This window comes from Cervus elaphus, chromosome 9, assembly GCF_910594005.1.
Source record: "Cervus elaphus chromosome 9, mCerEla1.1, whole genome shotgun sequence".
NCBI lineage: Eukaryota > Metazoa > Chordata > Mammalia > Artiodactyla > Cervidae > Cervus > Cervus elaphus.
The window spans coordinates 50,781,598-50,806,061 of NC_057823.1; the positions used below are offsets into that span (position 1 = coordinate 50,781,598).

The window sequence follows — 24,464 nt, forward strand, 5'->3', positions numbered from 1 at the left end:
GACAAATTTGGCCTTGGAGTACAGAATGAAGCAGGGGAAAGGCAAATAGAGCTTTGCCAAGAGAAAGCACTGGTCACAGCAAACACCCGCTTCCAACAAAACAAGGGAAGACTCTGCACATGGATATCACAAGATGGTCAATATCAAAATCAGATTGATTATATTTTTTGCAGCCAAAGATGGAGAAGCTCAATACAGTCAGCAAAAACAAGACTGGGAGCTGACTGTGGCTCAGATCATGAACTCCTTATTGCCAAATTCAGACTTCAATTCAAGAAAGTAAGGAAAACCACTAGACCATTCACATATGACCTAAATCAAATCCCTTATGAGTATACAGCAGAACTGAGAAATAGATTCAAGGGATTAGATCTGACAGAGTGCCTGAAGAACTATGGATGGAGGTTCGTGACATTATACAGGAGACAGGGATCAAGACCATCCCCAAGAAAAAGAAATGCAAAAAGCAAAATGGTTGTCTGAGGAGGTCTTGCATATAGCTGTGAAAAGAAGAGAAGCGAAAGGCAAAAGAGAAAAGGAAATCTATACCCATTTGAATGCAAAGTTCCAAAGAATAGCAAGGAGAGATGAAAAAAAAGCCTTCCTCAGTGATCATTGCAAAGAAATAGAGGAAAACAATAGAATGGGAAAGACTAGAGATCTCTTCAAGAAAATTAGAGCTTTGAAGGGAACATTTCATGCAAAGATGGGCACAATAAAGAACAGAAATGGTATGGACCTAACAGAAGCAGAAGATATTAAGAAGAGGTAGCAAGAATACACAGAAGAACTATACAAAAAAAGATTTTCATGACCCAGATAATCACGATGGTGTGGTCACTCACCTAGAGCCAGACATCCTGGAATGTGAAGTCAAGTGAGCCTTAGGAAGCATCACTATGAACAAAGCTAGTGAAGGTGATGGAATTCCAGTTGAGCTATTTCAAATCCTGAAAGATGATGCTGTGAAAGTGCTGCACTCAATATGCCAGCAAATTTGGAAAACTCAGCAGTGGCCACAGGACTGGAAAAGGTGCGTTTTCATTCCAATCTCAAAGAAAGGCAATGCCAAAGAATGCTCAAACTACCACACAATTTCACTCATCTCACACACTAGTAAAGTAATGCTCAAAATTCTCCAAGCCGGGCTTCAGCAATACATGAACTGTGAACTTCCAGATGTTCAACCTGGATTTAAAAAAGGCAGAGGAACCAGAGATCAAATTGCCAACATCTGTTGGATCATTGAAAAAGCAAAAGAGTTCCAGAAAAACATTTACTTCTGCTTTATTGACTATGCCAAAGCCTTTTACTGTGTGGATCACAACAAACTGTGGGAAATTCTTCAAGAGATGGGAATATCAGACCACCTGACCTGCCTCCTGAGAAATCTGTATGCAGGTCAAGTAGCAACAGTTAGAACTGGACATGGAACAAAACTAGTTCCAAATCGGGAAAGCAGTACATCAAGGCTGCATATTGTCACCGTGTTTATTTAACTTATATGTAGAGTACATCATGAGAAATGCTGGGCTGGATGAAGCACAAGCTGGAATCAAGATTGCCAGGAGAAATATCAATAACCTCAGATATGCAGATGACATCATACTTATTGCAGAAAACGAAGAACTAAAGAGCCTCTTGATGAAAGAGGAGAGTGAAAAAGTTGGCTTAAAATTCAACATTCAGAAAACTAAGATCATGGCATCTGGTCCCATCACTTCATAGCAAATAAATGGGGAAGCAATGGAAACAGTGAGAGACTTTATTTTTGGGGAGGATCCAAAATCACTGCAGATGGTGACTGCAGCCTTGAAATTAAAAGACGCTTCCTCCTTGGAAGAAAAGTTATGACCAACCTAGACATCATATTAAAAAGCAGACATTACTTTGCCAACAAAAAGTCCATCTAGTCAAGGCTATGGTTTTTCCAGTAGTCATGTATGGATGTGAGAGTTGGACTGTAAAGAAAGCTGATCACCGAAGAATTGATGCTTTTGAACTGTGTTGGAGATGACTCTTGAGAGTCCCTTGGACTGCAGAGATCCACCAGTCCATCCTAAAGGAAATCAGTCCTGAATATTCATTGGAAGGACTGATGCTGAAGCTGAAGCTCCAATACTTTGACCACCTGAAGCGAAGAAATGACTCACTGGAAAAGACCCTGATGCTGGGAAAGACTGAAAGCAGAAGCAACCTAGATGCCCATCAGCAGACGAATGGATAAGGAAGCTGTGGTACATATACACTATGGAATATTACTCAGCCATTAAAAAGAATTCATTTGAATCAGTTCTAATGAGATGGATGAAACTGGAGCCCATTATACAAAGTGAAGTAAGCCAGAAAGATAAAGTCAATACAGTATACTAATGCATATATATGGAATTTAGAAAGATGGTAATGATAACCCTATATGCAAGACAGAAAAAGAGACACAGATGTACAGAACAGACTTTTAGACTCTGTGGGAGATGGCGAGGGTGGGATGTTCAGAGAGAACAGCATTGAAACAAGTATACTATCAAGTGTGAAACAGATCACCAGCCCAGGTTGGATACATGAGACAAGTGCTCAGGGCTGGTGCATGGGGAAGACCCAGAGGGATGGGATGGAGAGAGAGGTGGGAGGGGGATCGGGATGGGGAACACATGTAAATCCATGGCTGATTCATGTAAATGTATGGCAAAAACCACTAAATATTGTAAAGTAATTAGCCTCCAACTAATAAAAATAAATTAAAGGAAAAAAAAGATTGAAGGCGGGAGGAGAAGGGGATGACAGAGGATGAGATGGTTGGATGGCATCACTGACTCGATGTACATTAGTTTGAGTAAACTCTTGGAGCTGGTGATGGGCAGGGAGGCCTGGCATGCTATAGTCCATGGGGTCGCAAAGAGTCGGACATGACAGGGACTGAACTGAACTGTTATGTATACCTGTGGCTGATTCTTTTTGAGGTTTGACAGAAAACAACAGAAGTCTGTAAAGCAATTATCCTTCAATAAAAAATTAATAAAATTTTTAAAAAGAGTTGTTACAGAGTCCTAAAGGGGGTTATTTCTTTGGAACTGTAAAAAAATTTTTTCTTAAGAGTGAAAAATATTAAACTCTTAGGTATCATGTAGTTACATGGAGCAAAAACTCTTATAACCTAGTCAGAATTATATAATCATTTTATATATTTGTGTTTTATGCCTCAAAGAAACAAAAAGGCATATAGATTTGCCAATACATATAGCCAATATTTTGTTACTTTTATAATTATGCTACCTTAAACTTCTATAAATTGAGGCTTACTTTAATTTATATAAAAGCCTATGTCTTATCCCTTCCTTTTGGTTGACCTTTGATGAAGTTTTTCATGTATTTGTATATAGGCTACAGATTTAGAGGTAGAAATGATAACTAACTCTTCTTATTTTTCCATTTAGTTATGTTTTTCGACTGTTTTCTTCAGCTCATACTCTAATATGCACATTTATCGCATGCTTGGACAACTGCTAAGAGATACTGAAAAATATTCAGATTTCTATTTTCTTGCATACTGGCACATTTATTACAATAATATAATTGCCATAACCATCTTCTTTGCATGGATAAAGGTATTTCTATTTTATCAGCCGTAACAGATTAGATATGTTTTATTACATTAGATAAAGGCCTTCCCTGGTGGCTCAGATGGTAAAGAGTCTGCCTGCAGGGTGGGAGACCCGGGTTCAATCCCTAGGTTGGGAAGATCCCCTGGAGAAGGAAATGGCGACCCACTCCAGTATTCTTGCCTGGAAAATCCCATGGATGGCAGAGCCTGGCAGCTACAGTCCATGGGGTTGCAAAGAGTTGGACATGACTGAGCGACTTCACTTTATTACACTAGATAATGAGAACTCAAACTACAAAGTTATGAAAAAAAAACAAAAAGATACTCTTAACTATACAGTAATTTTTAAAGTAGTTTTGCTTTGTGGTGATTGCTGGCAAATCCTGAAACATCCTTGACTATCATTAAGCATCTCTTTTAATTTGAAGCAGATTTCTTCTGAAATTAACTTACTCTAAGTAAGTATAATCTTTAGTATTCTATTCCAATTAATTTTGTTCTTTTTCAGATATTCAAATTCATAAGCTTTAATAAGACAATGTCTCAGCTGTCATCAACCTTGTCACGATGTATCAAAGACATAATAGGATTTGCTATCATGTTTTTTATAATATTCTTTGCTTACGCTCAGTTAGGATTTCTTGTTTTTGGATCACAGGTTGACGACTTTTCCACTTTTCAAAATGCCATGTAAGCTCTTAGTATAAACATAATTATATTTTCCAGTTTATAACAAAAAATCATGAAAATGCCTGTAAGTAGTGAAATAAGCTTTAATAAATTTTAAAATGGTTTGATATTTTCACCGATGGCTAAATATCTGTTATACTCAAAGTGCAGTTAGGCATTGAAAGATCCAAATTGATGGTGTTATCCACTCTTCACATGTTACTAAGTCAAGTTAGAAAAATAATTTTTTACTTTTCTAGAAGTGAAAATTTTATCTAAGTTAAAAAATATTGGCTCCATGTCTCCATAGTATCTATTCTCTGGGCAAAAGAAATTCTAAGTGTTTTCTTTCGAGGGTATCTTTAGAATCCTTTCATTGATATTGACTTGATTGTCCTTTGCTCATCTGGCAAAGCTGAATTTTAAAAATAGCTTTATACACATAAAGCAACTAGCAGATAACTAACTTAAAGAACTGATTAGGCAGAGTGCCTAGAAAAGTATTCAGGCTCTTCTTTAAAAGTGAGTAATTTTAATAAATAGACTTCCACTTTTGAGTAGGTAAAACAAGTTTTATTAAAAAAAAAATATATATATATATATACATATATATGCTTGTCTAAAACAGGGGTCCTCAACCTCCTGGATCTAAAGCCTGATGATCTGAGGTGGAGCTGATGTAATTAATAGAAACAAAGTGCACAATAAATGTAATGTGCTTAAATCATCTTGAAGCCATCCCTGCTTCTGCAGCCCATGGAAGAATTGTCTTCCACGAAACTGGTCCCAGGTGCCAAATACTTTGGGGTCTGCTGGTCTAAAATATCAGGTCTCAAAAATGTGTTCCGTACAATCTAGACTAAGATTATCTGGGGGAAATAGTTTCATATTTAAGAAAGTTTAGGAAATTTTGCATCACTCTTGGAAATTTGTAGTCCATGGTAACATATGGCTCTGAGAAAAACTGTACTACTTTCTTCAGTTCAGAATTCCTCAAATATGTCCATGGTCCTTTTACTCAATTGGGGGTAAATTTTAGTGCAGTCCATGGGATCACAAAGATTCAGACATTACTGAGCAACTGAACTGACTTAGTCGGAAAAATTTCATTATCCACATGTAAATAATTGAAGTACCACTGTTTGAAATAAATTTTTTCTGAAATAATCCTTTACTAAACAAGATGATAGAATTCTACTTTCTACCTCTGCCACTAGCTATTTAATTTTTCTAGATCTTAATTAATCTGTAAATGAATGGGCTGAACTAAATAACTTCCAGAGGTCCCTTCCAACTACAAATGAGAAGTCTAATTAGTTTACCCTGAGTCAATGTTTGCAGTTTCAACAACTTCTTGGTCCCTTCCTAGGATCTTAAGTGTAGTAATAAAACTAATTAATATTGGACATTAAATATGAATGTAATAATCTACAGAACCTTGGAAATGTGTCTCACCTTGGATAATGGGAGGAAAGAAAGTATAAGACATAAATTAAGCAGACAGAAAAGTTCGGAATGGACTAATGAGGGAACTTCTGCTTTTGGTAATGATGTGCAAGGCTATTCAAATCAATCTCTTCACAATTTATGAGTGTCCAAAATCAGAAAGCAAGAACCCAGAGAAGTAGCTCCAGCATCCAAAGCTATTTGTCCCTGAAGGTTTTTTTAAAGATTTTAAGCTGTTATAAAATTTACCATCTTAACCACTTTTAAAACCATTTCTAAGAGTGAAGTACATTCGTGTTGTTCAATCATCACCATCCTTCATCTCCAGAAATCTTTCTTTCTTGCAAAACTGAAACTTATATTAAACAGGAATTCTCCCTTTCTCCCCCCACTCCAGCCCCTGCAACCATCATTGTACTTTTTGTCTCTGACTTTGATTACTTTAGGCAATTCTCATAGAATCATACAGTATGTGTCCATTTCTGACTAATTTATTCCACTTAGCATATCGTCAACAATGTTGTAGAATATGTCAGGATTTCCTTCCTTTTTGAGGCTGAATAATACTCCACTGTGCGTGTGTTTACATACACACCACATTTTGCTTATCCATTAATCTGTCAATGACACTTGAGCTGCTTCCATGTTTTCAATCTCCTGAATAATGCTACTGTGAAAACACGGTGTACAAATCACTTTGAGATCCTACTTTGAATTCTTTTGGGTATATACCCAGAAGTAGAATTGTTGGATCATATGGTAATTCTATTTTGAATTTCCTGAGAAACTGCTATACTGTTGTCCACAGTGGACACTGCATTTTACATTTCTTCTAACAGTGCATATATGTTTCAATTTTTCCACAGCTTTATCAAAAATTATTTTGATAGTAGCCATCCTAATGGGTGTGAGGTATGGTATCTCATTGTATTTTGGACTTGCATTTCTCTACTGATTAGCAATACTGAGCATCTTTTCATATGCTTATGCATATCTTGGTCCACTTGATGATGTCTCATAAGTCCCTTAAGGCTCTGTTCACTTTTTCTGTAAACTCTTCTCTTTCTGTTCCTCAGACTCAGTAATTTCAATGGCTCTATCTTCAAATTCACTAATTTTTTTTTTCTGCCTGCAAATCAACCTTTGAATTCCTCTAATGAATTTTCATTTCAGTTATTGTACTTTGCAGCTCTAGAATTGCTTTTTGGTTTGAGGTTTTCTTTTTCCTGATATTTCCATTTTGTTCATACTTAAGTTTTCTTGACTTTCTCCAACTTCTTTTAGTTCTTTGAGCATCTTTAAAATGGTTAGGTCTAGTAGATCTGCCATGTGGTCTTACTCAGGGGTAGTTTCTGTTGATTCACTTTTTCCCTTTGAATAGGCCATACTCCCGTTTCTTTGTATGCCTTGTCATTTTTTGTTGAAAACTAGAAATTTAAGTGTAACAATGTGATAATTTTAGAAATCAGCTAATTTCCCTTCCCCAGGGCCTGCTATGTTTTCTGTTGTTGTTTTTCATTGTTAACTGTTTCCATGCTGAGGATCAGCCTGAGGTGTAAACTTAAAGGTCTTCTCAGCTCTGAGTCTGTGCCATTCCTTGGGTAGGCATGGTGATTTTCTAATTTCCTCCACATATGCAGGGGTTTTTTTGTTTGTTTTTTTAGTGTCCTAGTCTTTAATGTCTGGTTCCCAAAGGAAAGAAAGAAAAAATGAAGGAGGAAAGGGCACTGGGCTTTTCAATCCCAAGGACATTGCTTCGGCCAGAGAGGGAGGCACTTGCAACCAATGTAGTAAGATACCTGCCTCTGTCATCAGCAGCAGCAATCAGAACACAGACCCCTGATGTTTGGACAACCCAATCCTTCTTGCCCACCCTGGCTCCCATAAGCTATGCACAAGCTGCTCCAGGAATACACACAGGGCCACCTGCCATGGGCTGAGGGATTGGAAGTGTGTGTGCACATGCACACATGCTCGCTCACTCACTCACTCAGTCATGTCCAACTCTTTATGACCCCATGGGCTATAGTCCACCAGACTCCTCTGTCCATGAAATTTTCCTGGCAAGAATGCTGGAGTGGGTTGCCAATTCCTCCTGCAGGGTTATCTCCCCAACTCAGGGATCAAACCAGAGTCTCCTGCATTGGGAGATGGATTCTCTACCACCGAGTCACCTGGGAAGCCCAGGAGGTGGGTAGCTGCTGTCAAACTAAAAGTTTAAATTCACCCAAATTGTACAGTCCTTTCCTAAATGTTGCAAGCCTTCAACAGACTCTAGAGTTCATTTCAAATGTTATATCAGATTGTACCAGTGAGACTGTTGTCAAGGTGGTAAGACAGATTCCTAGTGCTCCTTACTCCATCTTCCCCAAAATCTCCATCGTGGAGGCATTTTTGCTGATCCAGAGGAAACAGTTAAGAAATTGTGTTCCTAGTTACTTCTCAAGGAGGAGACAGAAGAGAAACCCAGAGCCTTTGTGTCTGTGTTGGAAAGTGGGGTAGGGGGAGAAGAGCAGTGTCTGATAACCTCACCATACATAAAGCAGGGATCTGAAGTGCTACAGCCTCAAGTTAAAAATAAATCCCTCAGTGACTTGAAGTAGGGGTTTAATCACCTAGGTATCCAGGGAACCTCATTATCTTGAATTTGGTTTAAGATAGCCCCAAGCTAGAATGTCCATATACACCTGCAGACACATATACAAATCTCTCTGGAGAACGGTATCTTCATCCCAAGTCCTTCAAGTATAATTTTCTGCTCATGGTCAAAGATAACCTCGTATAAAAGGAGGAAAAAATCCTAAGTAAGAACTAACAGATACAACAGACAACAGAAACAGACTCAAAGACTTCAAATAATAATGATATATTTAGAGAAATAAAACACAAGTCAGAAAATATCTTTAGAGAACAGGATAGTGTAAAAAGTGACATATTTGAAAAAGTATCAAATACTGATCGTTTCTTAAATACAACCTAAGCATAAAAAAATCATATTAGAAACACTTAAACAGAACCTCATATTCTCCTATGCCAGAGAGAAAAAAGTTTGATTTGCTGAGATTCAGCATTTCTGTCTTATGTAAAAAGCATTTGAATCCAGTATTAGAAACTAGATAAGTATTTTACATATGATTTAGTCAGGTCTCAGGTCCCAGGGACGGGGGAGCCTGGTGGGCTGCTGTCTATGGGTTCGCACAGAGTCGGACACGACTGAAGTGACTTAGCAGCAGCAGCAGCAGGTACCAAGCATGAAATTCCAGAAAACTCTTGAGTCCTAGGACTCCAAATAGCTGATTTCTTTGAATACATTTTCTTCCTTTATTATACATGGTCCTATGGTTCCCTTCATGTTTTGGCTTAAAAATAAGAAACATTCTTTTTCAGTCCTTTGACTGACTAATCATGCAAAGTGTCTGTTGTTTAGTCATTAAGTTGTGTCCAACTCTTTGCGACCCCATGGACTGCAGCACACCAGGTCTCCCTGTCCCTCAACAACTCCCAGAGTTTACTCAAACTCATGTCCATTGAGTCAGTGATGCCATCCAAATATCTCATCCTGTCGTCCCTTCTCCTCCTGCATTCAATCTTTCCCAACATCAGGGTCTTTTCTAATGAGTTGGCTCTTCGCATTAGGTGGCCAAAGTATTGGAGCTTCAGCTTCAGTCCTTCCAATGAATATTCAGGGTTGATTTCCTTTAGGACTGACTGGTTTGATCTCCTTGCAGTCCAAGGGACTGTATAGAGTCTTCTCCATTACCACAATTAGAAAGCATCAATCCTTTGGCCTTTATGGTCCAACTCTGACATCTGTACATAACTACTGGAAAAATGATAGTGAAGTGTCTACATAGTAGTAAAAACTCCTTTCCAGGTTTCCCCTTAAATATATATATATATATATATATTAATACATATATTATACTTTTATAATTTTTAATGTATCTCTGGTATGTCTGGCAATACCACTGCAAGCTAGTGATGAGAAAATAAGACTTCAGGTTATGAAATCCTAATTCTACCTCTCCTACTACTATGCTCATTCAAAGCCTTAATTTCTTAATTTTTCCATCTATAAAATTAATAAAATGAAGCTTTATATTTTCAATGCTATTTCACATCAAAGCCAAGTTTTTATATTTATTGGAGAAAATAAAAACAAAACTCAGGCTCATGTTTGAAGATCATTACCAGTACTTGCTTGAGACTTGACAAGTGATAAATTGTTGGCACCCTTATTACTTCAGTAGAGAAGCAGAAATTAAGCATATCATTGATAAAAGAAGTTGTAGGGTTCTCGGGTCTATGTCCAAGTTGAAAGTCACTTTTTGGAAAGGTCTAAGTATCCTAAGTTTTATAAGGGCACAGGAATGGCTAAGGAGATAACTGTCAAGACAAGCTGGTAAGCAGGAATCTCAAGGTTAAAATCTTGGAGATGAACACTGGGTTCACATTGGTTAAATAAATTGAAGCCCATCATTTCCTAAACTATCTGTTCAGCCATTAAGTCTTGCCTTCAGGGGAATTATCTACATCCGGTTTTATGCTAACAAAACTAAAACCAGAAAGCACATACCATATGCAGTTAGGTATTTTTCCTAGACACATTAGTAACCATTAGTTGTCATGTATGTATGAAGAGATATAACATTTTCTAATGCTTTTCTTTATCCCCATAAAAGATTCACGCAATTTCGTATTGTTCTTGGAGATTTTAATTTTGCTGGCATTCAGCAAGCCAATCGTATCTTGGGACCCATTTACTTCATCACTTTCATCTTTTTCGTGTTCTTTGTCCTGCTGGTAAGAAAGATCGAATATACTCCCTTTTTTTGCTTATATTTTTCAAAATAAAAAATATAATTACTAATTTAGAAGAAATTACAGTATCACTGCTTAGTTGTCAGAACACTTAACATTTATTAAGAATGGTGTAGATTTCTAGTAATCCAGCAAGTGTAAGTGATTTTAAGTTGTCCAATGGAGGATGTGACCATAATAGTTACCATCTGAGTGTTTACTGTGTGCCAAGAGTTGCTAAATCTTTTACACATATAACTTGAATATCCCAGGTCTCTCCAGTCTGGGATATTTCACACCAGTAAGTATGAATCAGGTCATTCATATTCTGCCCATCACAACAGCTTTTGGCCCTTATGGCTGAAAGCTCACACCTTTGTCATTTTTATGAGTCCCCAGAATTTATGAGTCTCTCACATGTGCTCAGGACAAACCTATTTGGCCTTCCTAATCAAGGAACTTGCTTTTCTACTCAAAGCACTGCTACTGTCCTCCATGAAAACATTTTTTTTTTTGGTCATGCACAGCAGTTATACTCTGATGGTGGGCAGGAGTCCTCAAAGCAACAGATCTGGGCCACGGTAAAATGTGGAGAGGTTGGCTTGAGATTAAGAATACTCTCGCCACAATTCTGTTTGTGTTAATCTGGACACTGGTAGTTTTAAGAGCCCTAGTAAAATTGTGCGTTTAAACAACTCTACAGACTTAAAAAAAAACCCTGTGAACACATATTATTGTAAGTTTTCTTCTGATATCTAACATTAATAAATTTTTATATATTAACCAGTTTATATGCACTATTTTACATTCTGCTTTTCCCATTTATCATACACATACTTGCCCATATCCACACACTAAATATTTCCCATTCCACTACATTTTTTTATAGTCTGCATAGCCATTTCTCTCTTCCTGAGCACATAAGTTACTTTTAAAATTTAAATCTAATTTTACAAATCACAGCACTTGTCAAAGCCATTAACTTTTAAATTAAATTTTTACTGAAATAGTTCATTTGACTATTTCTCCCCAGAACATGTTCTTGGCAATAATTAATGATACCTATTCTGAAGTGAAAGCTGACTACTCAATAGGCAGAAGGCCAGATTTTCAACTTGGTAAAATGATTAAAAAGGTATGTATGTCAAATTCTTCTCCTAATCAGAATTCTGAGGCCAGTCTTGTCTGGTTTATACCCCAAGTGGTAGTGCAGGGAGGGGTTTTGGGTTTTTGCTTTGGTCTAGTGTAACTCATATTTGTACTGTTTCACTACCAGGAGAAATGTTCTCTGGCTTTAAAAATGTGACCAAAAAGTATTTCAGAGTTCAGTATATAAAAAAGTTATTGAGCACTAAATGCAAAGCACTATTTTCTGTATGGTAGTATCTTCTTCTCTGTTCTAGCCTCTTTCCTTGCCTTGGATCATGTCACTTCTCTACTCAAAATTCTTCAAAGTTTCCCTGGGCTTGTCAAAATTAAGTCCAAATTCTTTATTCAAACATTCAAGGGCCTTCTCTAGTCTCAAAGTGTCAATGTATCCTTATTCATTATCATTTAAGTATACAATTTTTACCTTCTATGCTTCCACTTACAGCACTGCATGCGCCAGCTAATATTTTGAGCACATGCTTGCTCTCATTGTGTCCTCTGGGCCTCTGCTCATGTCATTCCCCGACTCTGCAGGAATATTCCCTCTGCTCTCTCACTGACATTCTATTCTCCCTGTCAGAGAGGAATCTTCCTTGTCCTCTCAACATGTATTATGAATTGTAGCAAAGTCATGTGTATACCATTCTGTCTATCTCTGCATATCCTCAGCTCTAACCATAGCATTTCACATAGAAAAAGTCCTATTAGCTGTGGGGTTGGGGGGGCTTAAGAACTCTGTCCAAGAACTTATCTGTGAAAGTAATCTATTATGTTCCCCAATGAGATTCCCATGTGGCTCAGCTGGTAAAGAATCCGCCTGCAATGCGGAAGACCTGGGTTTGATCCCTGGGTGGGGAAGATCCCCTGGAAAAGGGAAAGGCTACCCACTCCAGTATTCTGGCCTAGAGAATTCCATGGACTGTATAGTCCAAGGGGTCGCAAAGAGTCAAACATGACTGAGCGACTTTCACTTCACTTCACTTCATTTCAGTGAGCTTAACTGTGGGGTTTTTATCTTTTATCTCTTGATTATGATGTTGGTTGTGTGCACTAAAGCATTAATATCATCAATGCAATAAACAATAATATTATTAAAAGATTTCCCCCCAAATTCAAGTGTGATGCCAACTTTTTCACCAGAGGCAGAAACTGTAAGTAGTGACAAGGTGAAAGAAGGATAACCATAGTATTTGCCTCTACATTTCTTAGGGCAGCAAGCCCCTAAAGGCAAGCATTCCCTCTTTCCTTTACCTTAGTCAAAAATTAAAAATACAGAATATATTTCTTATGAACTTTTAAACTATTTTAAATTATGCCCAGAGTTACAACAATGCTCTCGAAAAACTCAAACTAAAAAAACCTGAAACAGATGAAGACAAGGAACGGTAAGATCACTTTTCTTCAATTTTTAACTTAGCATTTTAAAGCTCTATATTAGAAACTTACAATGAGGGTAAGGTTTTGATTATAAAACAACAACCATTTGATGTGCTGATTCTAAATAAGTTATCAAGACACCCAGTAGCACGTCATAATTTCTGAGTGTCATGAAACTCTAAACAATTTAAAATTAACAAAAGGCATGCCATGCCACTCAGAGAAAGCTTTAACAGATAGTAACAGGATTTAACAGCTTTAATAGGAAAGTAATTTTCCTCTTAAAAACCTAAGAAATTATTTTAGTACATGCACACTAATACATGTTTTTAGCTACTGAAGTAAAGAAATTTTTACACAAAATATTTAAGAATATACTTACATTTATTGCATCATTTTGGTGTCAAAATGCTTCCCAAATACAGATCTCTGGAAGTGGGACATAATATAAACATGTTTTTACAGCTAGAGATATGATACTCTATAGAGAACTTATTAATGACAACATTGTCTAGATAACTAGTGTTATCAGAAAGAACAGAAATGTAACTCATCCTTAATATAGATCTGGTAGTATTTTATACTGTCATTTTCCTTTTTACTATCATATGCCTCTGTTTTTTATTCCATATTCTCAGTACGGAAAACAAAGATTTGGCTGAAAAAGCCAGAAGAGAAGGTTTTGATGAAAAAGTAAGACTTTAATTTTCTCATAAAGAAGTGATAGCTTTATTAGAAAAAGTTCTTATTAAGAATTGAATGATTTGCTTTCTTCAGAGCAGTAGTTGCTACCTCCAGATTTTTCCCAGGATCTAGATCCTTTTTTATTTAGGACAAATTGTTTGGATTCCAAATATTCCTTCTCTCCTACTGGTGCTCTTTGCCAGATACCCTCATCCTATAGCTGTACGCTTCACTGTGGGATTAGCACACAGAGTTTAGTGAGTATATTCTATTGAGATAATTATGTAATCATTCTCTTATAATCATTAATGTGATGAATCACTTTAATGATTTTTCCTATATTTCAAAGTTGTAACATATATATTCAACAAATGACTAAACATATATATGTTTACTAAATAATTATTAAGCAAATCTTCACACACCACTACCACCCAAGTGAAAAAATAGAATACTGCTCTACTTCTGGAAGCTTCCCACTCTCCAATATACTGAGAAAGAGAACAGCAAGATTGAGAGATCAGAGTAAGCAAACAAGTATGTACACTGCTAGAGTAAGGGTTCTCATTATCAGACAGTGGAATTGCATAAATGGAAAGGTCGAAGGTTAAAATGAACGTTGTATTGGATTAGAAACGCAGGAGTGTGTGTCTGTGTGTGAATGTATCTTCTAGTTCTGTACATTGAGAAAGCTAGAGTGACATCCTAGTAGCAATGACACAAGTGTCCAGACACTGGGTTTCCAAATACCATTCTCCTCCAAAAGGAACCAGTGCTCCTTGGAAGTACAGTTAATTCCAGGACTGGAAAGTATAGGTGCTTTATACTATATACTCCACATAGAATGATGGAGATTTCATAAAAGGACACAAAAAGTCAGCGTTAATGGGGCTCCCACTGGCCAAGTCTGGGACTACTTAAGCACTGTAATGAATTTTAATTTAAACCCATGGAATAAAAGAGGATTCCATGAGTCTACACTGATCTAAATATTTACATGAATAAAAGTCTGAGGAAGAATAGTACATTTCCATACCTCTCCACAAAATACTTACTACCAAAAGAAAAGGAATAACATTAGGGTAGAGAAGTCTGGAATCAGCACCACTAACAGCACCAGAACTAAACTAAAATCACATGTCATCTGATAGAACACCGAGAGCACACACAATCTCTTCTGCAAAATTTTCATCAGAGATACACAACATGACAAAACACTACACAAAAGAAACTGAGGGACATTTGTACAAAATACTGGCCTATATTCTTCAGAAGCGTCAAGGTCATGAAAGTCAAGGTAAAGCTGAGGATCTACACCAGACTGAGATTAAAAACTAGGTAAATACAGTGCATAATCATGGACTGGATCCTTTTACTATAACGGGCATCATTGGAACAACTGGTGAATTTGAATGGGGAACTGAGGATTTAGATGGTAATAATCCATCACTATTAATTTTCTGATTCTGATGACTATACTCTGCATATAAAGGAGAATGTCCTTATTTGAGGAAAATACACACTGAAGTATTCAGAGACAATGAGGCATTCATGTTGGCAATGTTAAATACTTCAAAGGATAAAAAGTATTTGTGTTGTTCTTACAACTTTTCTGTAAGTTTGAGATTCTTTTAAAAAACTAAGCTGTAATTCAATAAGCCATTTCTGAAATAAAAGACAATATAAACTTTTAAAAGACATCTACTGTGTACCTGGGAAAAATTACCTAAATGAACATGAGACTTGTCCAAGTAAAACTTAAATTTACTTAGAAATCTAAGAAAATTAGATTAGCACAGCATTCAGCACCATAAATCAACAAAACACCTACAATATATGCAAGGAAAGAAAATGTAAGCCAAGGCTTTTTATATCCAGCAAAGCTGTTCTTCAAGTAGAAAGGCTCAACAGTTTTGAAATGTAAAAACTTGGGGAATACCACTGTATGCCTGAGGATTCTATGTGAGGATCATCTTCAGCCAAACAAGAGATGATTGAGATATTTTAGAAAAAGAAGGGAGAAGATACAGCATAGGAAAAAAGCTACTTATTTCATATGTAATGGCTAAAATGCTAAAGAATTATCATTTAGAGTTAACAACCAAAAAGAAGCTTTACATATTTAAGACTATAGTAATAAATAAGATATTGATTTATTAATTTTAAAACATTTTCCATATTTTAATATCTCTGAAATTAAGATGTACCTTATAATTGATAACACGCCATATTTTAGCTGGTAGCAATATTTTTCCTAAATAGCACACAGAATGGTGTAATGGGTTTTACAATAGACTCCATCTCTTAGATAAAAGATAATATGGTAATTAAATATACTTGGGGAGTAGAGAGGAAAGAAATGAAGAGGAAGAAATTACAACCCAATTTTTGTTGAACTTCTTTGGTTCTTGTGGAGGAAACCAAAACAAGAAAGGGATGACCTAGGATGTATGAAGATACATGACCACAAAAACAAAAATACATATATTCCTAAAAGGAAGCAGTACCAAAACTGAAGATATATCACATGGTAAGACTTTAAATATACCTTAAAACAATATAACTGTGACCAGATATATCTGATATATCAGTAAAGACAAATAAGCTTAATTTACTTTAAAAGAAAATGTTTTCAGATTGAATCAAAGAGCAACACCTAATTCTATGTTATAGCCTAAAATATATACCTAAAACAAAGTGACTTAGAAAAGTTAAGTATAAAAGTATGAGCCAAGGTAAAAAGGCAAGCAAAATTATCAGCAGATACAACTTAATGTAAGTCAAGGTAGAATTCTAAACCAAAAGTTCTAAATGAGACAAAGGGCACTTTATAAGGCTAAGATCAACTTTAATAGTCATGATTATCTATGCACCAAATAATATGGCATCAACGTCCATCAAAACTACTAAACTTAAGAAAACGGAAAACACTTTAAGAATGCACTAAAAGTAGAGAACAGCTCAAGAAAAAAAAGGAAAGGATTTAAAAATACATATGTAATGAATAAAGTGATCATACACTTATGTACTAACCTGCATACTCTCAGAAGACATACCTGGTTTTTCAAAAATCCACTCATGAAAACAGATATTTTGGGCCATAGAGAAAACCTCAATAAATTGAAAATAATATTTATCAAAACTGAGCCCAAAAGAGACTTTTAAATCCACTCTATAGAAGAAATAAAGTCATCAAAGAACTACTTCTAAAGTAACTCAGGCCCAGATGGTTTCACAAGGGAATTTTACCAAATTTTTAAGGAATAAATAATTTCAAGCTATTTGAATTGTTCCAGAGCAAAGAGAAAACTGAAAACTTCCAAATTATTTTTATAAAGCAAATATATAGTGATTCTATGAACTGGTAAAGGCTCTATTCCTCAAAAAACAAACAAAACAGAAAAAGAAAATACCACATGTATCATAAAGCAAAAATCCTAGATAAAATATTAGAAAACAGAATCCAACAGAATACAATATGACTCAGATATGGTTTATTCTAAGAATGTAAAAATGATTTAAAACTATATAATCAACTAATTAACATAATTCATTCTATTTATAAATCAAAAAAGGAAAATTTCATTATTATTTTCCATAGATGTTGGATATTTGGTAAGATTCAACATCAATTTTGAGGGAGAAAACAAAACAGGAATCAACGGACTCTTACTTGACATGATAAAAACAAACTTACCCTCACCCCAAAGCTAGCACCTTACCTAACAGGGAAAAACTGGACATGTCAAAGACAAGACAAAGATATATTAAAAGGATCAGTCAAAAGAATTAAGCAGGAGAAATATGCAAGGAGTACAAGAATTGAAAAGGAAAAAGTAAAAACTACTTCTGTTTGAGATATGATTCTCTTTTTCAGGTATACAATGAACTGAAAAATTATGACAAAAAGATTAAGTAGTAGGAAAAAATAATTTACATAAATACAGTCATCATGTCATATATGCAAACATCAACCAGTTCATTAAATATTATAATAAAAGAATCTATAATAGCAACAAAATAGAAAATGCCCATGGATTAATTTTAAAACATATAAAACCAAGATAAGGAAAAATTGAAAACATTCCTTAAAAACAAAAATACACTTGACCAAATGACATACTACACGTATGAGTGAGGACCTAGTCAGGAAAATGGAAATGATACTATGTATTTCAAACAGAGAAAATTACAGAGAATTGGTTACACAGGTACTGGAAGATAGAAACAGTAAAAACACTGAAGCAACTCATAAATAATAACTGTTAGGAGGATAGTACCACTCCCAGGGATAAGGTTACAAAAGATGGATTTATCAGAACCTAAGACACTTAAGAAGGGGCCTGGAGCTATTGCTCAGACCTCTGGGGTCACCTCCCTCCCACCTCTGCTGCTCCTGATACTTCTTAGGGAGTGTGATGAATCTGCTTCTGGGGAAGCCAAAAGAAGCTGGACCTTTGCAGCCTGGAGCCAAACACTGCTGGAGATAACCATCACTTGCAGAAGCAATGCTGGTAGAAAGAAAACAAGAACCTTCTCCCTGCCATCATCCAGTAAGGCAGAACCTAATAAATCTGGTAGCAAGGGAGTCTGGGGAATGAGGTTTGCAAAGCCTGAGACTCAGCATCAAAGCGTATAAAAGAGCGTAAGAGTGTAAGAAGGCAAATTTTCAGTTGAGAGATATTAGATAAATGGTCAGCCCATTTCACCCCTTCGGCAATTTAGTACACATTTGATCTTCCATAAAATGACAATATTTCTAGTTTCCATCTAATAAGATGGAACTATCCTATATACAAATGAAAGCACTCTTATTTTTTCCCCAGAAGGGGAGAAGCAAAGTACCAAGAATAACTGTGGCCATCTCTGGACGACATTAAGATCTTTTCAGCTCGAATGACAATTCCTTAAGAACTCAATGTTTAAAATAAATGAGTTTTTAGACATGGAAGTATTTTTAGACATGGAAGTATTAAGAGGCACTGCTCAAAGAATTCCCTGGCTTCCAAACACAGCCCTCTCTGAGCCCATTTTGTAGCAACACCAATTTCTCCTTGGTAACTTGGATGAGTCACCTCCGTCACTTTTTTGCCTGCTCGTCACTTCTTTGCCTGAGGAATCCCAAATAACCAGGTGGTGATCTCAAACTCAAGTTAACTGTGTCCCTTGGTGGAGGTACACTATCTACAAGGGTCTGTTTCTTTGGACCTTCTCAGTTACCAACCAGTCATCAGTTAGGGTCCAGTCCAAAAAACAGAAACATGTTAGGTAGTTCAAAAAGGCGGGTTACATCACAGAATTCATTTCTGAGCATGAGAGGACTGCAAGAACCACTGTGGAACGCCAAATTAATCCACAAACAACTCTAAGAAGCAGCTACCACCTATAGGGAAGAGGTGGAGTGACTAGAACCTAGGAACTTGTGCAAATGCCCCCACCTAATTGTTGCTCCATGAGGAAATGTATCATTTATCTATGAATGTCAAGGAAAGCTTCATAGAAAAGTGATGGTTGATATGGGTTTTTTGAAGGATGCATATTTCACCAGGAAGTGAAATGGGAATAAGCCAATATTCATAATTTTAAAAACCCCTAACCTGCTAAACAGTTTTAACACCAAGTTCTCTTGGTGACTCTGCTTATGCATAAACCTCAAAACCAGGCAGGGCAAAAAGCCATAGCGGCTCAAAAATCACAGCCCTGGAGAGTAATGTTAAAGATTCTCAACCCTGTGATGCTTATGTGCATAGGCCTAAAATAGAGAAAAATATAAAGGTTGCAGTATATGCTTTTCCTCTAACTTTACAGGAGATTCAAAGTGCAGAGCAGATGAAAAAATGGAAAGAGAGACTTGAGAAAAAGTATTATTCCACAGAAATTCAAGATGACTACCAGACTGTCACTCAACAAGAATTCCGAGAGTAAGCATTTGTTCTAACCAGGGTACTATGGAATATCATGATATGAGGACTGGGGACATCCCACAATTTTCCTGATGTCCCCAATTTTCCTGAACCCAGAATCTTATTCTGTTAAGATGTCACATTTTTTCCCAGTTTTTTTACCCAATTTTAAAATAACATAGAAAGCATAAGACTCCATTTATTTAAATGGAAGGTGAGAGTAAGACCAATTGCTTTTGTCCTTACATCTCTAGATAACAGGAAATGCCACTTATACTTGACATGCATAGTAAATACTGTGCTCCACGCAGCTTTAAAATATTAGATCTGTTAACTGGCCATGCTAGGCATGTTTTGGGAGCTTAAAACACTATCCTCCCACTCAAAGTATTTCACAATAGGCGCTAATAACCTACTGTCCCCTTACATACAAAAATGTTACTGACTTATTCTCTCCTTCTAAATTATCTTCTAGCCTCTTTTTATATGCTGTGGAGCTGGAGAAAGAATTACACTATGTCAGTTTAAAACTAAACCGAGTGATGAGGAAGGTTTCCGCTCTACAATACTGAAAAAAAGTGGAGGTGAGAATCTGTGATACAATCATGGAGCATTTCTAACAATTTATTCCTGAACTGAGTGAGTTCCTAAATTTGTCCCCATTTCAGGTACATTTTAAAAGCACAAAACCAGCTACCATCAAACTATCATCAGGGTCAATGATAATCATCAAATTATTTCTAGGAATGGGACACAATATATAATCCATGCATATTACAACATACCTCCACAATACATACACACAGGTACAGGTAAAGACTTTTATAATGAGATTTATTATTAAATTCTAGGAATGAAAATGCAAAGTATAAAATAATACTGCTTTTAGTTCTTGGGGCAGGTCTCTAAGTAAATGATTAAGTAAGTCAAGATACTTTTCACAGTGTTACAGAGAGTATAAGAACTGCTGGTATTCTCATCACACACCATGTTTCTAACTTCATGGGCCAATAAATGTTTAAAATTTTAGAAAACCATATATAAGACCCCAGGTAAAATAATCTCACCTCCATTCTTCCTAGTTGGAAGTCTCCTGGAAAAAGGCAAAGTGTAGAACAAACTTCCCAACCACCTACAGAAATTTCACTAGTATCTTCAAATGATAAATTCATCTAGACAGTTTCTAAAGTTAACACTTTCACAAAAGTGCTTCCTCAATTACTTTATAAAGCAAAATATCCTTGAAAAAGAAAAAAGAGCAAAGCAGGAGCTTTAGGGTTATAAAAACACAAGTTATGTTTGGAAAGGATAAATGAGGGTGCTGCAAAAGCCCTATTTGGATGGTTACGAAGTTGTGAATGGCTGGCATTTGGGAAACTGCAAGGAAACGTTTCTAATAGAGGTTACGTAAGCCCTCCTAGAAAAGCCACATGTTCTCTTAACCAAAGCAACATTATTTGACCACAGACTTCCACGTTGTGCTCAACAGTCCCTGGACTGTAAAACTCAAATAAAGGAATTGTTAAATATACTCACCTTCCTCAAACCAAGCTCTTCTCTTAGACACTGTATTTCAAATTTTCTTAATAAGATAACTGACTGTAACAAGAAATGAAGACTATTCTCTCTGCATCTTCTCCCCAGATTTCCAAAGAGAATCAACAACGTGGCTCTTCTTTGTCTTACCACTCCCTAGAGCTACAGCCAGTCACGTGGTTTAGTAACCCTGCAGTCTCTCCACATGGTCTCTGGTTGGGGTAATTCAAACAGAGCCTGAGAACATTAAGGCAAGGGAACACTCGAGGTTTCTATTTTTCTTTTTTAACATCTAGTGAAAAAAACAAAAAACATTTACAGAGACTTAGAACATTAAAGTTCTTTTATTACAAAAGTCTATACAATGAAGTGCCAGACACAGCAATGCAATGATACTTACAGTCATATATATCTATATATTATTTGTATATAGATATACAGCTTTTACTTGTACCAAAGTAAAATTATCACAAACTGCCTAATTCTACCACTTACTGCTGAACTAGGACACACAATACTGTCACACAGCGTGCATGCTGCTAGGCTACTTTTTATCTATTCTACTCACAGCCAAACATTAACAGTGAATAACCAACATCATGAAGCAGCTGTTAATTCTAAAATGAAACCAGTCGGCCAATGACTTATAAAAATATGGTACTAATATAGATTTAGCATTATAAAGAAGGAATATATTATTTAAAACATTTAAATAGTGCATATGGACATTTTTGCATGTGGTATATAAAATAAAACATTCATATAAAACAATACACAGTGCACATTAAATAAGATGTTTGGATATACTCCTGTCTGGAGACTAAAAGACATAAACTAAATGCACACTGCATGATGAATTCAAAATCAAAGTGATAACATCTTTTGGTGTTTTCAATTTCACGATTCTAGGTGTACATTATGAATAACCAAGCTGTATCAAAAGGAAACCACATGAAAAGGGCTGGATTTAGTGCTTTATTCCCCAACGTGTTCACTACCAAGGAACATTCCCTCCCCCCAAAAAAGGCATTGCACACACAGGTGAAATGTGAAGTACTAGAAATGCTACTTATTATCAAGCTACTTCATGTGCTATGTAATAGTGCCAGAAGTCTGAGGTTCATGCTTCCCTCATCTTATTAAAGGATGTTGCAAAAGTCCATTTTTGTGTGAAACAAATTATGAATATTAGCTAGTTAAGAAAACCATGCATGAGTCACTGCATGCAAAACATGGGCACAAAGTGAGACACACATCCATCCAAAAAAGCACCAGGAAAAAAATTAACACTTAGATCAAGCCTGATCAGAATATGCTGTTAATGACTATTACATTGTTAGCACAAATAAAGTCACTATTCTGTGAAATTAATTAGCAGAATTATACCAGGAAAGAACCTGAAGAAAAGCCATGCAAACCCAAAGGAAAGAAGATATGCTTAGAATGTATGACAAGGGGCATACCACAATAATCACATAGCCAGGTGCTTTAAATAGCATGTGACTGAGCAAATCCCTTTAGAGGATGTTTTCTTTATGGATTTTGCTAATTAAAAAAAAAAAAAAAAAATGATATACCCCACCAAAGGTACAAGAAAAAATGCAGTGGTATAGCCCTTGTTAAGAATAGATTCACTTCAGGCATAATGATTCTTTTGCCAATTTAAGCCCATTTGATTGAACACACAAATCTGAGCACCATCAGTTCCTACATGCTGACATGGCTATTTTCTCACATTATCTGGAGGTGGGTAGGGGGGAAAAAAATGCAGGATCTAATCCAGACAAATCACATCATCACCAACTGATAAACTGCAACTGAGGAAACAAAGAGTAACTTAAGTCCCAAAGGCAGCATGTGATATAATTCAGTTCTGTGTGTGATGTGTGGTATGTATTTTCACTACACTAATAAGCAAGGTCACTTTTTGGTCTAGCCATTGTTATCTTCATCCAGGAGCTGTGTGACCACTGAACTGCAAACTTTTGCTAACATACTATGGATGAAAAAGCGTCACTTTGGGCATTTAACAGAAATAGGTTCCATTGTAGGACTTGAAATTTCAGTTGATTTTGGTTTTTTAAGAAAACATAGAACATAGTTGCATATGTGCACATTTATAGGCTTTTCTTTCAAATTTTCAGTCATTCTGTAAGAAAAAGGCAACCGAAGAAGAATTCAATGTGAAGATTTTCCTCTCAATTTTCTTGAGTAATGAGAAACAAAATAATAAAGTTGGTAATAACAAAAAGCTTCTATCTTCAAAGTTCTTAAAGTTGAAAAGATAAAATATTAGTCTTTTAATAACACGATGTATCTGCAGTACAAAACGAAGAAAAGTGGATGTTTGCTAAAGGTAGAGAGGACAGTCTGTGGTTAATATGGAACATCGCACTCCCTAGGTAAGGTCTACTTACCCTCCCATCACTTCTCTAGTGGCACCACCAGCAAGTATAAAATGCAACTCTCTGAGTGCCTGACAGAATGAACTTAAGTTACCAGCCAAGTACACATGATGATAGCTTCAGGGAATACAACTGATTTTATGATGTTGTCAAGGACCATATTTTATATGGATTTTGAAGAATCTTGTTTGCTGATAAGAACTTCAAGAAGCCTAAGCTTGGCTTTAATTTTCTTGTACTCCCTGTACTCCTCAAGCACTGGAACACGATCCTCTTTCTGGGCATTCCTAAGGGAAAAAATAAAACTTAGAGATCATCTGGAAAATAAAATCCCAGAAGTTGTCATAATGTGAGACAGAATATTACCCAATATAAGCTCAAATAAAAAACCACAAGAAAAAAAGATTATTGGACTATTCCCCTTCAACTGAACAGAATATTCCTAAAATACTTCAAATTCTGATCATCATTGATACTGATAATATCCATTAATGTGTTTGGATATAATGTGTTGACACATTAATGGACATTATCAGTATCAATGATGACTGGAGGTTATTAGAGATAATCAAATATTTTAATAAGACATGCATTGCTAGACTCTGTCAGGTCTGTAAGTGTATCATAAGTTCTAGAGAATTACAGTGAGTCATTTCATGTATTACTTAACTCTGGCTTCAGTGAATTAAGATGCAAAACATCTTACTGGTAGCAAAAAAGTCATCTTTCTCACTTTATGTTAGGGATACAATGCAATTCAGTTTAATAATCAGGTAAAATATTGAACTATCCTAATTATAAACAAAGGTTTTTTCCCAATAAGACAAAGAATTAGAAAGCACTTGGAAAATGCACTTGAGATTTTTTTTTTAAGCCATACATGCCACCCTACAC

The 24,464-nt window shown here is 36.0% G+C and overlaps 2 protein-coding genes across 6 annotated transcripts in view; one reads left to right on the top strand and one right to left on the bottom strand.

Moving 5' to 3' along the window:
- PKD2L2 (polycystin 2 like 2, transient receptor potential cation channel) overlaps positions 1–23,653 on the top strand; it is a 40,739-nt gene extending 17,086 nt beyond the window's left edge. Inside the window, exons 7-14 of the mRNA XM_043912863.1 lie at positions 3,435–3,605; positions 4,110–4,291; positions 10,399–10,519; positions 11,550–11,651; positions 12,986–13,050; positions 13,681–13,735; positions 19,535–19,647; positions 23,602–23,653. Of these exons, the coding sequence (XP_043768798.1) occupies positions 3,435–3,605; positions 4,110–4,291; positions 10,399–10,519; positions 11,550–11,651; positions 12,986–13,050; positions 13,681–13,735; positions 19,535–19,647; positions 23,602–23,653 (861 nt within the window). The remainder of the gene's footprint in view (positions 1–3,434; positions 3,606–4,109; positions 4,292–10,398; positions 10,520–11,549; positions 11,652–12,985; positions 13,051–13,680; positions 13,736–19,534; positions 19,648–23,601) is intronic.
- The window catches only part of FAM13B (family with sequence similarity 13 member B), an 81,928-nt gene continuing 78,954 nt past the window's right edge, over positions 21,491–24,464 (bottom strand). For all 5 annotated transcript variants that reach the window (XM_043912862.1, XM_043912860.1, XM_043912859.1 and 2 more), the window contains one exon: positions 21,491–23,857. In XM_043912862.1, the coding sequence (XP_043768797.1) occupies positions 23,734–23,857 (124 nt within the window). In that variant the 3' untranslated portion in view covers positions 21,491–23,733. The remainder of the gene's footprint in view (positions 23,858–24,464) is intronic.